Source organism: Anopheles gambiae, chromosome 3 (genome assembly GCF_943734735.2).
Source record: "Anopheles gambiae chromosome 3, idAnoGambNW_F1_1, whole genome shotgun sequence".
In the NCBI taxonomy this organism is placed as follows: Eukaryota; Metazoa; Arthropoda; class Insecta; order Diptera; family Culicidae; genus Anopheles; species Anopheles gambiae.
Genome location: NC_064602.1, coordinates 77143245 through 77158950, shown reverse-complemented (window position 1 = coordinate 77158950; position 15706 = coordinate 77143245). Strand labels below are relative to the sequence as shown.

At 51.0% G+C, this 15706-nt stretch overlaps 3 protein-coding genes and 1 non-coding gene across 14 annotated transcripts in view; all 4 read right to left on the bottom strand.

Annotated features, from left to right (window-relative positions):
* The window catches only part of LOC1270704 (uncharacterized), a 33239-nt gene extending 29007 nt beyond the window's left edge, over positions 1–4232 (bottom strand). For 2 of the 10 annotated variants that reach the window (XM_061657924.1, XM_061657931.1), the window contains exons 1-2: positions 3967–4115; positions 2460–3230 (exon numbers count right to left, since the gene is read on the bottom strand). In XM_061657924.1, the coding sequence (XP_061513908.1) occupies positions 2460–2747 (288 nt within the window). In that variant the 5' untranslated portion in view covers positions 2748–3230; positions 3967–4115. The other 8 variants (XM_061657932.1, XM_061657933.1, XM_061657926.1 and 5 more) reach the window with 7 other exon arrangements.
* A 2359-nt stretch (positions 4233–6591) lies between these two features.
* Positions 6592–6663, bottom strand: Trnah-gug (transfer RNA histidin (anticodon GUG)). The gene has a single exon. It is a non-coding gene; the product is annotated as a tRNA-His (tRNA).
* A 585-nt stretch (positions 6664–7248) lies between these two features.
* Positions 7249–8879, bottom strand: LOC1270705 (borealin). Of its 2 annotated transcripts, XM_309424.5 has the most exons (3): positions 8650–8879; positions 8442–8563; positions 7249–8362 (listed from the first exon to the last, which is right to left on the bottom strand). In XM_309424.5, the coding sequence occupies exons 2-3, from the start codon at positions 8542–8544 to the stop codon at positions 7410–7412; spliced, it is 1056 nt and encodes a 351-aa protein (XP_309424.5). In that variant the 5' UTR covers positions 8545–8563; positions 8650–8879; the 3' UTR covers positions 7249–7409. The 2 variants fall into 2 exon arrangements, with proteins under 2 accessions (XP_309424.5, XP_061513619.1); XM_061657635.1 differs by lacking the exon at positions 8650–8879 and having other exon boundaries at positions 8442–8615.
* A 250-nt stretch (positions 8880–9129) lies between these two features.
* On the bottom strand, positions 9130–15514 carry LOC133392861 (zinc finger protein 236-like). Its single transcript, XM_061655099.1, has 5 exons — positions 13312–15514; positions 12220–13212; positions 10301–12138; positions 10055–10230; positions 9130–9974 (listed from the first exon to the last, which is right to left on the bottom strand). The coding sequence occupies exons 1-5, from the start codon at positions 13922–13924 to the stop codon at positions 9476–9478; spliced, it is 4119 nt and encodes a 1372-aa protein (XP_061511083.1). The 5' UTR covers positions 13925–15514; the 3' UTR covers positions 9130–9475.
* Positions 15515–15706: the final 192 nt, after the last annotated feature.

The window sequence follows — 15706 nt, the reverse complement described above, 5'->3', positions numbered from 1 at the left end:
ATTGGCTGCCAGCTTTTGAGCTCGGCCCCGCCGCCTGGTCTGTCCGTTGCTCCGCGTTCTCCCCGCATCCAACCAAACGCGAAACAAGATAATAAAAAAGCGCATTCCAATCAATCCATCACAAGCGCGCGGCGGTTGATACGCGGTTATGCAAATTCGCGGTGACATTTGTCGAACCATCCCGGCGCATTGCGCTGCTTTTCGGTGGAACCCGCGAAACGTGGGGTGCGAAAAGGTGGATTCGGGCGGACGATTTGTTTGCTAAACTGTCAAGAAGAGTAAATATCAAATCTTGCTGCATGTGTACTGTTTCAATGTTTGGCAGGAATAAAAATAGTTCGATCGAGCAGAAACTAAAGCAGCATAAAATAACCTCTTTCCTGGTTCCGTTTTATATCGAATTTTCGCCACACAACGCGCTCTCGAATGGTGCGCCATACCAGCGCGCCTAGTTTCTTCCCTCGAGGGAACAATAAATTCCGAATTAAAAAATACACAAACACACACATACACGCAGGGAGAGAGAAAGATACTTCTTGTGCTGGATGTGCCAAAATAGATACGAATTCGCACCGTCCTCGTTTGGGGCTAACAGTAGCAGCAGCATTGCAGGAAACCCCAATACAGCACAGCAAACAGCAACTGTCACCACAGGAAAGGGGAAGGATGGAGCGATGGCACGACACACATACACACCGGGTTGTTAAAAATTCTATAAATTTTCAAATTTTCTCTCTCACCCCACCGGGAATTGTGCCAAAACATGTTCGGGAACAGAATACGCACGCATCCGTATCGCGTACAATCGTTAGCCAAGCAAGGCAAGACCTCGTTGGATACGGGGAGGAATGAAAATTTGTGCAAAAATTGTGCGTGCGCGTGCATGCCATTCTAATCAATGCATGAGCTATATTTTGCAGCTGTACGTGGCGAGCCATTTTTTAGACTGTACAAGATTATTTTAAAATGTTTGTTTTTATTGTCCAACAAATGGATAAATCCTATGCCTTACAGGGAGAGTTTTTTGACACTTTTTTAAGTCTTTGTAATTTTGCCTTTAACTGACAGCAGCGACAGTAAAAGCTTAACAAAAGATTGTTGTATCCCAATGTTAGCCTAAAAATATAAACAAACAGATGCAATAGCATGATGTTCTGTATTTGCAATGATGTTTAGCAACTATTTACAGGCGGTTTTGTCAAAAAAAAGCATAACAACTTTGTTTGCAAAGCGACACGATGACACGAGAAAAGGCATTTTTATCAATTCAGTAGAGGAGTCGTGTTTTTTTGCTATGTTTTAATCGCAATTCGTCTATTATTAGTCAGTGTCGGCGGCCACAGGCTAGAAGGTGACAACAGAAAAATGTTCTTGCTTTAAGAATAAACACAAACGTGTGCGCGGTGACATCGATCCGATCGAGATTTACACCCAGAACCGGTTTTGTTGATAAGCGACGCGATAACAACTGGTCTATCTATCAGACTCACTGTGACGCCACAAAAACCGGAATAAAAGCGACGATCTATAGCGAAGGAGATTTATGTCCTAAACCAAACTGATGTAGAAGTTGCAAAGATTTGTTAAAAAGTTGATAGAAAAACTATATTTTAATTTAATTCCCTATTGTTCCCATTTGTTGGGCAACTAAACAAGCTGTGTAATTTAGATGATAAAAAAACACTATCAAAATTAATCAACACACATCAAGTTAAAGTATTGCTAGCTTTTTTATGTCAAGCGATCAGATAACCGGCACACACTCAACTTATATGTGAACCATTCTTCTTTTTGCACATATCCTCGTTCCATATCCACTGCTGATCCGTAAAGACCAGACCAGACCCTGCGTTATAAAGCCATTAAAGCCACTCGCGGGGCCATCGTCCAGCTCGTTATGTTGTTCGGGCCGCGCTTGTTGTAAATAATCCGGCTGATCGGCAAAATCTTGACAATAAACCCCCGTTTACACCCCATCCACTAAACCGGTCGCAGGATAATTAATTTTCGATTGGATTGGGTAGCTTAAAGAAGATCAAGCAACAGCAACAACAGCACAATCGATTCCCAACCGAACCCGCTGCCGTTGTGATTGGCACCGATCGTTCGCGGCCCCAACGGCGCACGATGCTGTACATGCTAATAAAAGTCAAACTCGGTGCCCATGCGCAGATTCAATAACCCTCGGCGGGAGAAAGCGATCTCGTTGGGAGGGGTAGAATTCCCCAAACCCGTTTTATGGTTTTGGTCTGCCGATCGAGAACGAATTGGGCAAAATCCATCGTACGGTGTGCTGTGCTTTTTTGCTCACATTTACGATTCGCAGCACAGGGATGGTGAGGCTTTAACATTACTATTAGCAAGTAAATATAAAGCTGCTCTAAAAAATGGAAAAAAGCTGCCTGAAAGAACTACAAATTAATTTCCTACACTCTAAAACGTAAAGCTTTAAAAATAACCTTTATACTCACCATGTCATTAAGCATATCCGCAAGGAGAATCAACCGCAGCTTGGACAGCTTCGTCCGATAAACGTTCCGTTCTGGCGGTCCATTCGTGGCACGCTGCTCCCCAGCCACGGGGGGACCCATCATCGACCGTGCCATAGGGCTCGGGCCGGTCACGAGCAACCCATGGCGCGTCCAGAGTCCAGCACCAACATCACCACCACTGCCGGTGCTCGCATAAATTTGTACTAAAACGCTTAAAATCACAACTAATCGCATTATCGTCGCTAAAATTTGCATCTCATTTGCAAATGCAACGGGACAGTGTGGTTGTGGACAGGGAAAGAGAGAGAGAAAACGATCCAACACTTTGGATGTTCTTGTTGTTTTTTGTGCCGTTCGTTGGTTCGTTGCTTCTTTTCTCACTTTATCGATGTTGTTACGGCTTTTAATCTTCACCTTCGCAGCACCTTCAGCACTTCAGCACTAGGGCACGGGTTTTGCCCTGATGCCCCACTTGATGAAAGCCGCCCGCCGACCTTTTCGGTGCTACTGGGGAGGCTGCTAGCACGTCCGAAAGTCCCTTCACCGCGCGGTTCTTTCCTTTTCTTCCCGCTCGGAGCGCTTTCAATCACCGTTATGCTGCTCGGAGGCCGCACGGAAGACAGGTGACACACGTAAGGCGGATCGATGATGATGTTCGTTTTTTCCTGATGATGCTGCTACAGGGCGCTGGTTTTACACTGCACCAATCACTACCACACACGCGTGTAAAGCAAATCACTATCAAGTGGACCAAAAGACAAAAGACACACGCGGTCAGAATGAACTGTGAAGCAAATGGGAAGATGCCATCAGGGAAAGAAAGTGCCGAGATTGAGTCGGTCATTTTTTAAGGGTTGTTATTTAAAAAAAAAAGAGTCCCAAATAACACATGCCAAACACTGGGGTGTACGAGAGGGTAAGGAAAGGGAGCCAAGAACCAAGACCAAGCAGAAACAAAAACACCGTCACGCGTCCAGAACCGTTATCAAACAGAGTGATCCCCCACCAGAGGGGTTTTCGGGGGTTTTTTTTTAAGGTGAGAATCGCTCTCTGAATCGCCCTTCGCTCTGACCATATGTAGACACTGTTAATGCATTTTTTGTTTTATTTTTGATAATGGTAGATAAGGATGGAATTCAAACCAAAAGCCACTATCCATAGTCACTTTAAATAGCGCAAAAAATGGTTAATTTACTAAATACACTCTTAAACATTTTTATGCGGAAAATTAACCTTTCTGGCATTTAAACAAATCGCTTCTGTTATATACAATAATATAATACAAAAAATCGTAGATTTTTTTTAAATATATATCGCACGGCTAATGTACACAACATGTTTTAAAAACAGGACGAACAGTTTGAAACAAGCTACTGTTTTTCAGCATGTGATTGAAACTCGAATTTCCCCCATTAAACCGTGTTCGCAATCGAATTAAAATTAAAGCCGTTTTCTTCACAAAAGGAGCACAAACACTTTTCCAAACACTTCTAGTAGCACACACACACTCAAAAGCTTCTTCCTTTTAACTTCAACGGTCCCCAAAAGCTCTGATTGACCATTCGGCGGGCAGCAACTCAGCGCACTGCTCGGGCCCCACAGCTTCTCGGGTTGCTTGTGTACTGTTACCTGCTCCACCGGCGACTGATGCCGCTGCTGTCCGGGTGAAGACGACGTTGGCCGTGGATCCTCTAGTTTGGCGAACTGCTGCTGGATCGCCGCTAACGCTTCTGCTTTCTGCTTGCTTCTTCACGTTTGTTCTTAACGCTGCGATGACGATGATGATCAGTGTGTGTGCGATGATTATCGCAGGGTGGGAGGGGGGGGAGGGGTTGTGATGCCATACCAACAACCCTGCAGCCGGGCGCAGTTATCGATCACGGTTGACGGTGGAAAGACCCGACCAAGTGTGCCGGCTCCGTGCTCTCCCTTCTGCCTACCCATCATGGTACAAGGTAGAACGGAGTGGAGCAAAACGAAAATAAAACAGCACACTGTAAAGCATGTTCGTTCTCTCTTTCTCTCTCTCTCTCTGTATCTCTCCCTCTGTTCGGGTCCAGTGCTGACCACCAAACACGTAATCGAACCGGACCGTCAGTGTGAGTATCACTTTGTGTCGATGGAAACGGGGGAGCGATTCGGGATTGGAATTGAGTGGTTTTGTTTTGCCTCATTTGTTGCCAGTTGCTGGTTGCTGCCTGTCCCCATCGCGAAAGGGGAAGGGAGAGAGATGGTTTAGGGCGTCGGAATTGGCGTTGATTATGCCGGTTTGGGAGGCTCTCTTATTATTATGTTGAATCGTACCGAAGAGTGCGGTCTCCAGGGCGGGAATTGTTTTTGTTTACGATCGGCCCCAGAGAGTTCACCAAAGATGCTGTGCTTGGCTCGATTTTCCCCCGCCACTCGTATCGTTTGAAGGGTTTCCTCCCGCAACCAACCCGGCAAACGGAAGAGGCAACGTTCAAGGCCGGTACGCTCGGAGAGCGCTCGGGAAGAGAATAAGCTACGAAAGACTTCAATGCCGCATCAAGCGACGAACCGTACGTGTGTGCAGTGTGTGCACGATGGGTCGTAAAAGCACTTAGAAGCTTTATTGACGCTATTACGCTATCCGATACGATGCTCGTTGCTCAGCTGCTCTAGATTAAATTGCCCGTTTTGCGTTTCCTTTTTAGGTTGAAGGAATCAAATTAATCATAGACCGGCAAACAAGCATCGTATCTTGAACGATAAATCATTCATTTTGTTAAATCATTTGATATTTTCACTTACCAATAAATTGAAATGAACTTAAACGGAAGCTTTCGAGAGAATTATTTTCTTTAAAATCGTTGGAGAAGAAGCATCAGCTATTAAAATAAAAATTAAATCATTTTATAAACTCGTGACATCCACAGGTCCTACACGACGATCGATGACGCGATATAGCTGCAATGCGGAAAACTACGAAAGCATTCGCAGTGCTAAAAATTAAACATGCCAGTTGAGCATTACAAAAATAATAACCAACCCTCGAACAGGTAGACCTCTGCATGTGATCCTCACTTTAATATCACACGAGCTGGCAAGAACGAAGGACTGGGAAGGGAAGGGAACAAAAACATAACCATAAAATAATCATCCGTACAAGATCCAAATACGCAAGCACTGCAACAAGCAGAAGAACAGGTACCACACACATCCGACCTTCCGAACGGATTGGCTCCAATCAGAGCTTCTTCATCCCTTCTCCGATCTTGGAGCTCTTAGAGCTTGGATTTAGACTCAGCGCTAATACCAACCCGAACGATCTCATTCTTGCTGCCTCCCCAAACCCGTATCATCGTACACAGCACAGCAAACCAACGGATGGAAGGCCAACGGATGGAAGTAAAAGTGTAATCACATGCGAGGAGTTGGAGCCGGGAGGAGTACATGTGATTCCATCACCAGTTCAAGTTCAAATTGTGGTCAAGGATGCGCGATCGTTGGACAGCAGGCAAACCCCTATCTGCGGTCTAGGATCGGGGCATTATCTATCCATAGCTTAAATTGCTCGCTCCGTGATCGCGTCTGTGCTCATCCTACCTACGCTGATGATCGCTAGGATGAGGGCGAGGGAAGTGGAGAATCACATTTAAAAGGCTCCCATGTAGAACCTCCCCCAGCAGTGACCGGCGAACGTCAACCGGCGCGTGTTGTTTATGATTACGAGACCACATAAAGCGTGGTAACGAACCTTAAACGAAGCATATCGACTATTCCAGAGAGAGAGAGAGACTGCTGACGATCGCTAATGAAATTTAACCTTCGCTGTTGTTCGTTAAGCGCGGTTTAATTGAAAAAGAGGCGTTGTTTTCCTAAATGGCATAATACGGCTATAGGTATTAGTGTAGGTATCTAATTGTTATAGAGATATTATTTGCTTCGCATAAAAAATATATATAAAATGATACACAGTTGTAAGGGAATAAGGAAATAATTCAGTAACACAAAAATATATTGCCAACACCAATCGTCTTCCGTGACAGTGCATCATTTATTTTCTCCAAACTCACACGCCCCAACATTAGAAAGGCTTTCTTTTGAAGAGGTAAAGTGAGAGAGGAGAGAGCAGCACTGCCGTGACCAGGATTCGAACCTGGGTTACTACGGCCACAACGTAGGGTCCTAACCACTAGACGATCACGGCTACAGACGATGGCTTGCATGAGTCAGCTTAGACCACAAACAGGTTGCAAAACTACAACCATACTGTTACCATTAAAGTGAAGTGAAAGTATGTGGAGCGGAGAAATTGGTTTAGGTTGTCACAAAAGTATCGTTATAAGATTCCGATAAAAAAAGTATGGAATTTTGATTTATTTTGCATGTTTTTAGATTTTTTTTATCTTGTACGTTAACTTATCTTATGGATAAATTAAAATAGCAATAACATTACTTAATTATTTTTTTTTAATTTAAGGTTATTAAACGCAATTAGTATAAAACTCTCTTACAACATGGAACGAATTCACTTAGAGCTATTTTTCTATATAAAAATATGTTAAACTAAAATGCAAAATGTTAAACATCAGCAAACTTATTTATCAACCCAATCACGTAACAATCATGCCAAAGAAAACGCATTTGGAGCATGTTTAAGGTCTTCCACCTCTCTTTCATAGCAAGTATCTAAAAATAGACTCGTTTGTCCGTTGATGTACCGTAAAAAGCAAAGAAGAGAAATTGAAAACATACAATTTTATCTATAATTAAAAAAAAATGATTCTACCTCTATAATTTCACCATCCAAATGGAGGCAAATACTGGCAAAACTGCCAAAAATGTATTTCTATAAAATCTAAATGAACACACAGCTTTATGAAATTATGACATTAAGTTACATGAAACAAAAAAAAACCTCAGTCGTTCGTCTTCTTTTCTCATTGCGGTATATCACTGGTTCTTATTGAAGATGCACTCCTCCGCATATTGCATCACTTTGTTCAGGTTCGCCTGCAGTTTCTTCAGATGCTCCAACGTCGCGTAATCGATTTTCGGCAGCAGCTCCCTATCCATGTCCTCCAGATCAGTCGGCTGCAGCGACAACATCCCGTCCGGCACCGGTATGTTTACGTTTGCCGTGTTTTTCGACATCACCGTGTTTACCACCGGGCTGCCGGTCAGCGAGTAAACGCTTTCGCCCGCCCGCGGATAGCGGATGAACGCGAGCGGCGTGTTCGGTTCCACCTTCAGCATAATCTGGCTCATGCCCCTATCCGCACTGACCGCTTGGGTGGTGCGACCCTTCCTGCTACCGTCCGGCAGCGGTGTGCGCAGCTTCGGGCGGGAGATTCGCTCCGACTGCCCGAGGAAAATGTTTTTCCCCACCGAAGGCGTACCGCGCAGATCCGCTTGCTTCGTCTTCAGACCGAACAGCATCGACGATTTGCTGGTCGGTTTGCAGGGTGTGCCGATGGTGCTCTGCCCGGACACGGAATTGCTGCGCCGCCGCGCGTAACTGCTCTTCATAGCGGAAGCAAGCGGTCCCATCGGACGCCTCGAGGGTTTGGCCGAGGCCAACACGTCCAACGATGGCTGTTTTGCATTGTCCTCCGTCAGGTAGCCTTCGTCGGTGCGATACGATTGCCGCATGCTCGTTTGTAGGTCTCCGGAGCCGATCGACAGCTGGCTCGAGTTGGCCGCACCCCGTTCCGGTACGCTGTCTAACGGGGCCGCGGCCGCATTCAGCACATCGACGAACATACTGCAGCCACGCTTTCGCAAATCTCCCATCGTCATCTGGAGTATTTCCTTTGGTATGCGACTCTTCATCATGCTCGCCTGATAGTCCAACTTTTCCAGGTCGGCGTTGAGCTTAGCATCGATCGACATAAGAAAGGTTTCCGCTATCGCCGCCGAAAAAGAAACAATCAATACGATAGCAACCCTTCATCCGATTCTGAGCATTTAAACAGCGTAACTTACATATAATATCGAACTCGCGCATTACGTTGGCGAAGCGCTCCTCCTGGTAGCTGGCCCGGTTTCGCTTGGATGCGCTGTTTTTGGATATTTTGGTACGAACCATTTTGGCGAATTGTTTATCACTGGAAATGGAAGAAACCCTATTGTATTGAGCACTGTCTCATCAAGCCATCGCATAAGATGGTGTCCGTTGAACGACCAGACATACCAGGTGTTTGAATGTAAGAGGGCTTTCCTTCACTTACACTGCCAAATAAAACGCTTAACCTATCTTTTAGTATCACAGGATCTACTTGAGTTAGTTGATTATTCCCGAAACAAGCTGAATAGAAGCAATAGAACAAAATACACATTTACAAAATAGCAAAATGGAAATGCACTTGTTCAGAAAGTCCTTTGCAGTTTCGCCGTAGCCGCCATTATCAATGTCAAATGGTGACAGCTCCAAGAACGCGGTTTGTTTACAATTGCAAGCAGCGGAACGCGCTTGAAAACCACTAGCACATGTGATCGCGTGGATGACAATTTTCAAATTTCGTTCGTTATGCGTGAATTTCGTTTTATTATTTTGTTTTTAATAATTTTACTTTATTTCATCGAATTGCAATAGCCTAATACTGCTTTTAATGTTAAATATTCGTCACTAAACACTAGAATAAAACCTGAAAACGGTTCAACCGCAGCGTGATTACGTGTCCGAAAAAGGTTTTGTTTTTATTGCGCTACTGCCACACACGGAAGAGTGTTTGTTGGGATTCAGGTATTTAAAATGTAAGTACATATTTCTATATATTTATTTACACTATAGCGTACATGAAGCGAGCCGAACACGAGCACGTGTTCCGGTGGAATTGGATTCGATTTTACAGCGACTCCCAGGACACCCAGGTGGAATGCCCGTCCGACAAACGATGCTGGTGAATTCACGCGCATTGCACCTCGCATTCCTTCAAGCTAAGGAACCACGCCAATCGTTGCCCCCCACGTTCGTTCGAGGGTCTTCCATGGACCGAGGCGTCTCTCCCTTGTCCGCCCTAACTCTCCAGCGGCTGCAAACCGTGCACCGTGTACTGATGCTGCACCAGCTCGGCCGCGTTCGGGCAGCTCACATCGCACAGATGGCACTGTATTAGCTTGTCGTCGGCGTGCGTCCGCTTGTGGCCGCGCAAGCTGTCCGAGCGGCCGAAGCACTTGCCGCACACGTCGCACCGGTACGGCTTCTCGCCCGTGTGCGTGCGCAGATGGATCTTGAGCGACTTGGGCCACGCAAACAGCTTGTCGCACATGGGACAGCGGTGCTTGCCCTTCTGCCCATTCGGCAGCAGTTCCGAGCCGGTGTACGCACCACCACCATGGCTGCCGGCCGTGACCGGCCCACTCGCCTGCGATGCGCTGTCGTCCTCGTAGCCATTGTTGCTGCTGTCGCACCCGCTCGTGGCCGGCAGGGACGGGCGGTTCGGGGTGCGCGAGTCCTTTGGTCGGTTTTTTCGCTTGCTAGCGCTCTTGCCTTCCTTTCGGTCGACGCTGGCGGCACTGTAATGTGGAACGACACAGTGGAACGATGAAGCATTAAAGAATTGATTTTATAAATTCATTTTTGTTCGCATGCTTACGTTGTGTTTGTCGCGATTCGGTTTGTACTGTTGTCGGTGGTCGATTGGTACAGCGCATGCTGCCCCTCCTCCCCATCTTCTTCATCCTCTTCCTCGTCCTCGCCATCATCTTCCTCCTCTTCGTCCTCATCTTCACTTTCAGAGCAGCTCGCTTCCTTCACCATCACTTCAATAACCTGAAATTAAATTAAAAAAAAATACGTTAAAAACACTTCCTCACCTGCTAAAAGGTTTCTTCCACCGTACCTGCTCATCTTCGCTCTCTTCCGATTCATCCTCCTCCTCTTCTTCTGCCTCTTCTTCTCCTTCCTCCTCATCCGTATCATCATTAAGCTGCCCCCCGACACCATTACCATTCTCACCAACATGACCGCGCGCACCGTTCATCGTCCCACCGGCCGCGTCCATCAACGACCGATTGCTGCTCAGCTCACCAAGCTCCCCGCCACCGTCCGCATCGGAGTCGCCCGCCTCAGAAGCGGTGCTCGGTTCCTTGGACGTCGTCAGCGACAGCATGCTGAGGAACGATTCCTGCCGGTGGCACTTCTCGTGCGTCTTCAGATAGTCCGAGCGGATGAAAGCCTTATCGCACTTGTCGCACTTGTACGGCTTCTCGCCCGTGTGCAGCCGGATGTGCATCTTCAGCGTGACGGCCGTCACGAACGTCTTGTCGCACTGGTTGCACTTGTACCGCCCGTCGCTCGTGCGCTCGTAATCGGACCGATGGAACTCACCCAGCACCGACCGGGACGCTGGTTCGACCACCTCGCCCGCCTCGCGCTCGGTGGTGCTGCCGGTGGCCGGCGGCTTGCTTTGCTTCTGCGGGCTCGTATTAGGCGTTGCCGTACCGTTGCTTCGACTGCTGCTGCTACTTCGGCTGCTGCTGCTACTGCTGCTGCTGCTGCTACTGTTGCTGCTATTGCTGCTACTGCTGCTACTGCCATTCGCAACCACACCGCCATCCTCAAACGTTGCTTTAGTGCCACCACTTTTGCTTCCCACCGCCGTCAGCAGCTTTACCCTGCTGGTCGATCCATCCATCGTTGAATCATCGCCCTCCTCTTCGTCCGGCCGAGCTGCGGCAGTAGGGCCGGTCGTCGGCGCCCCGTCAGCACCCCCGCCGGCGGCCGCCGCCTCCGCCACCAGCTGCAGGTGGCGCTTCGATTTGAAGTGTTCCTTCAGGTAGTCGACCCGGTTGAACGACCGGTCGCAGATGTCGCAGTGGAACGGTTTCTCCTCCGTGTGCGCTAGCGCGTGCTTGCGCAGTAAGGCCACCTGGCTGAACACGGCGTCGCAGATCTTGCACACAAACTGCCCGTCGTTCGACTCGGTAAAGTGATAGTTTTCCGGCGCCAGCCCGGCCCGCCCGATCAGCGGTTTGCCGGTGGAGCCCCCCGTACCAGCAGCCACCGGCGTGGAGGGGCTCGACTCCGCGTACGCCAAATCCTCCTTCACCGTCGCCAGTGCCGGTGGTGGCGGCGTGGAGGCAGCCGATCGACTTCCCCCGCTCGATGCGACCGCTGCGGCTGCCGCCGCCATGCTCGCGATGGCGGCCGCCGGCAGCATCCCATCCTTAAAGTGCACCTTCAGATGGCGCTCGAGATAGTCCGACCGGATGTACGACTCGTCGCAGAAGGCGCACTTGTACGGCTTCTCGTTCGTGTGGATGCGGAAGTGGATGCGCACCGTCTGCTGGTGCGAGAAGAGCCGCTCGCACACCGTGCACATGAACTTGCCGTCGGGCGTCTTCACGCAGTACTCCTGCTGGTGGTGGTCGGGCGGTTTGCGCTCCTCGATCGGTTTCAGCAGCGAGATGCCGGTCGAGGGCGGCTTGGACGTGATGATCGGTTTGGGCAGTTTGGCGGTGGAGGGCAGGAGCGTGGTCTGGGACGGACCACCATCGCCAGCAGGCGGTTGCCGGCCGGTCGGTTTAGTGTCGGCGGCAGGATTTACCTTCAAATCGATCGCACCCGGTGCGCCCGGATCTTCCCCGTTGCCGATCACGTGCTTTTTCAGATGATTCTTCAGATAGTCTGACCCGATGAAGGTCAGCTCGCACAGCGGACACTTGAAGGTTGGCAAATCTGCCGAGAAACAGACAAGGAGGGTTAATTCGTTAATTCGAAATTATTAAAAAAAAAAACCGACCGATTTCCTACACTTACCAGGATGCGATCGCACGTGCAGCATCAGTTCCGGTTCGCGGGCAAACCCTCGATCACACACCGGACACCGATGCTTGGCGCTCTCTTCCACCGCCGCCGCCGCCGCTGCTGCCGCCAGCCGCTTCGAATGTTGCTCCTCCATCGCGGCCAAAAATCGGCCATGCACCCCGCTCAGCCTCGGCAGCAGGCTACGCCCACCGCCCACCGACCCGCCCTCCCTTCGCTGCAGGAACCGCTGGTGCTGATCGCTGCTGTCCGCTCCCGTGCCCTCATCGTCGCCATCCTCATCGTCATCGTCGTCGTCGCGCCGATCGTCACTCGAAATGCTCGTGCCGGTGTGCGAGGTGCGCCGCGACACCGCCCCAAACCGGCCCTTCAGCGCCGCACTGCTGCCCCGGTCGTCCACCAAATCCTCGATCTTGCGCACCATCAAGCGGGGCCGCTTGGCACGATGCTCGTACTGCTGGTTCGCGTCCGCTTGATGGTGCTGCTGCTGCATCCGCCCGTAACTGTTTCCCTCCTCCTCCTCTTCCCCATCCTCCTCCTCCTCCTCCTCGCCCTCACCGCCCCCCTCCTCGTCCTCCTCGTCCTCCATCGGGTGGAAGCTGTGGTACTTCAGGTAGTGGCACTGCAGGAAATCCATCCGGATGAACGCTTTCGGGCACATGTTGCACTTGTACGGCCGATCGCCCAAATGCTGCTGGTGAAGGTGCTCCTCCAGCTCGACCCCGTCGCCGTACGCTTTGTCGCAGTACGTGCAGGCGAAGTAGTTCGCCTCCGTTTCCGGCACCGGGGGCAACGCGTCGGCCAGCCCCATCCCCGCATGCTCCGTCCGGATGTGGTGCGCAAAGGCGGGATCGGACGCGAACACGCTAAAGCAAAGCTTGCACTCGAACGGGTTGTTCTTCTCGTGGATGCGCATGTGGTAGCGCAGATGGTCCGGCCGGTGAAAGATCCGCGGGCACACGTCACACTGGTACGTGCGTTCTGTGGCTGCAAAAGAAAAAAGGATGGAAAAAAGCAAGAAAATGGCGTTAAATCGAAAACGGGACCGCAGCACACTGTGATTCAGTGGAGGGCGGCACAACTTACCAAGCAACGATGACCTCTGTGCCGTCTTCGATAGGATGTTCGCGGCGACCACCATCACGTCCTCCTCGTCATCGTCATCGTCATCGTCGTCGTCGTCTCCATCTTCGTCCGAATCATCCGCACTGTAGTCGGCTGCCGCTGCTGAACCGTTGACAAGCTGCTGGTGCTGCTGCTGCTGCTGCTGCTGCCGGTGTTGCTGTTGCAGCTTTTGCAGCCCGTTCAGCACACCGCCATTCCGGTGGGCCGCACCGTACAGCTTCCCCCCAGTGGCGCTGCTGGCACCATCCTCTCCTCCACGCCCATTCCCTGTGACCCCATTCGAGGCGGCGGCGGCTGCAGGGCGATGTGGCGCCCCACCTACCATGCGCTGGTGGTGCCCCCCGCTCGACGGCTCCTCGTCGCCCGAGTGCATGCTGGTGAGAAACTTGATGTGATCCTCGTCAATGCCGACCTCCACTATCTCCTGATCCGACGACTGTTCGCCCCCATTCGCTGCCGCCTCGACATCCATCGCGACCGATGCAGCTGCTGCTGCTGCTGCAGCGTGTCGCCGTACACCACCGCCGCTTTCATCGTGGTCGTTGTGGTCTTTTTTCTCCGCCTTCAGCTCCATCGCGCTCGCAGGCACGCACGGGAGAGCGGTGTATCCCGTCGAACAGGCCCCTGCCTGCAGCTGCTGCTGCTCTGCGCGGACCGCACGGTCCGGTTCCACTTCCCTTCTTCTTCGCTCACACTCACTCACACACAGGCTCGCGCGCGCTCGCACACTGTTTCGCTTCGCTCGGTGTGTGTTGTTCACTTTCTCGCGATTGCGGCTGTCTCTATCTCACCGCGGAACCCGCAGGGCCCCTCTGAATGGTGCGATGGTGTGCGGTCGGGGGTCGGTTCGCATCGGAAAGGGGGGGGGAGGCACTGTGCTGTGACGCAAGATGGAGAAAGAGAGCGTGCATCCGCACCCGATAATCTAAAAACCCCCCGCACACCCAGATTCCAACACTTTTCGCACGTCGGCCTGCCGCTAAAAACGCCAAACCCCGCACAAACTCACGTTCTACACCAGCTACGCGGCTGGATGGGAGGGGGTGCCGGGACGGTAACTGGCAACGAAGGTAGCAGCAGCACGTCCAACTTTTCCCCCATCACACCTACACATACACACACACGCAGACACGCGCGCGCGCTCGAGAGCAACCCGCGGAACCGACCAACCCACGGCCGTGGTAGGGCGGCGGCGGCGGCAGCGGCAGGTTGTATTACACAGACACACACGGCGTGTAGGTGTCCTTGGTGTGGCGGGGTACGACCTGGCGGCCAACACACAAACCAAACACTCAAAACACTCGAAAATCGCCTCCACTTCGCGGATACGCCTCGTTGTCGTCGTCGTAGTTCGGATGTTCGGAAAGCACCACAGCAACAAAACCCGAATGCCGACTGCTTGCCAACATCCGGTGTGGCCGACAAAAGCGGGCAGCGCTGCTACTGCTATACACACGCACACACGCGCGAGCGTCGAGCACACCACACCACCGAAATGGCCCGTGCAGCAGAATCCGTCCAGAGAACCGCACGAACCGAACGCGCACGGCGGAATGAATATCGTCGTCGTTGCAATCCGCGCACCAATACACACACACGTACACACATAGACGCACGCACACACACGCGTGTCAAGCACACCCGGGGCCAAAACCCGTCCCACCCGTCGTCGTCGTCGTGGATCCGCCTGTTTCTGCACTTGTGCACATTCAGACGTGCCGAGGCACGGCGGGCGAAGCGAACAGGCGACGGCGATGATTGCAATCGGTGCGGGTACGGGCGGATACTGGCGGTGCCCTTGCCACCCTGTCTTCCATTCGTCCCCGTTCTCCCACCGTGCGCTGCCGACACACGTCCGACCAATCCGGTTCCTTCGCGATGCGATGCGCGATTTCCAGGCACAGCGGGCAGGCAGACAGACGCAGTGGCCCTTGTATGTTCTCCCTGCTGGCTGCGTGTTGTTCCACACGATTTTTCCTCCCCGTACTCGTACCCGCACGCCCGCCTCTCTACCCCCGTGCGCTTTCTAGGCAGGGCAGGGTACCCTTCCCGCAACTGCGCTGCTAGCCCGACATTCGGTGCACATACACCGTTGGTACAATGGGAGGTAGAGAGATGGTTGCCCTTACCACCCGGCTGTTCGCTCGCTACCCCCGCTCCATCCATCGCCCACGTTTCGTTTATGCTTGCTCATATTCGAGCAGTTATGCTTTCGGCGGGTTTTTTCTCCCCCTGCCTTTTTTTAAATTCAATTACACGAGCATAACGGACCCAAAACAGGTAAGTTCACTTTTTGTAGAATTGTTACAGTTTTTTTTTAGTTTGAAAGTTTTATAAACAAAATCAAACAAAAAAA

Bases quoted from the DNA above. Each gene is read 5' to 3' on its own strand.
- LOC1270705 (XM_309424.5), bottom strand. From the start codon at position 8,544: ATGGTTCGTACCAAAATATCCAAAAACAGCGCATCCAAGCGAAACCGG. The intron at 8,363-8,441 runs GTAAGTTACGCT...CGGCGGCGATAG, and splicing joins GCGCGAGTTCGATATTATAT to CGGAAACCTTTCTTATGTCG.
- LOC133392861 (XM_061655099.1), bottom strand. From the start codon at position 13,924: ATGGAGCTGAAGGCGGAGAAAAAAGACCACAACGACCACGATGAAAGC. The intron at 13,213-13,311 runs GTAAGTTGTGCC...TTTCTTTTGCAG, and splicing joins ACAGAGGTCATCGTTGCTTG to CCACAGAACGCACGTACCAG. The intron at 9,975-10,054 runs GTAAGCATGCGA...TCCACATTACAG, and splicing joins CGAATCGCGACAAACACAAC to TGCCGCCAGCGTCGACCGAA.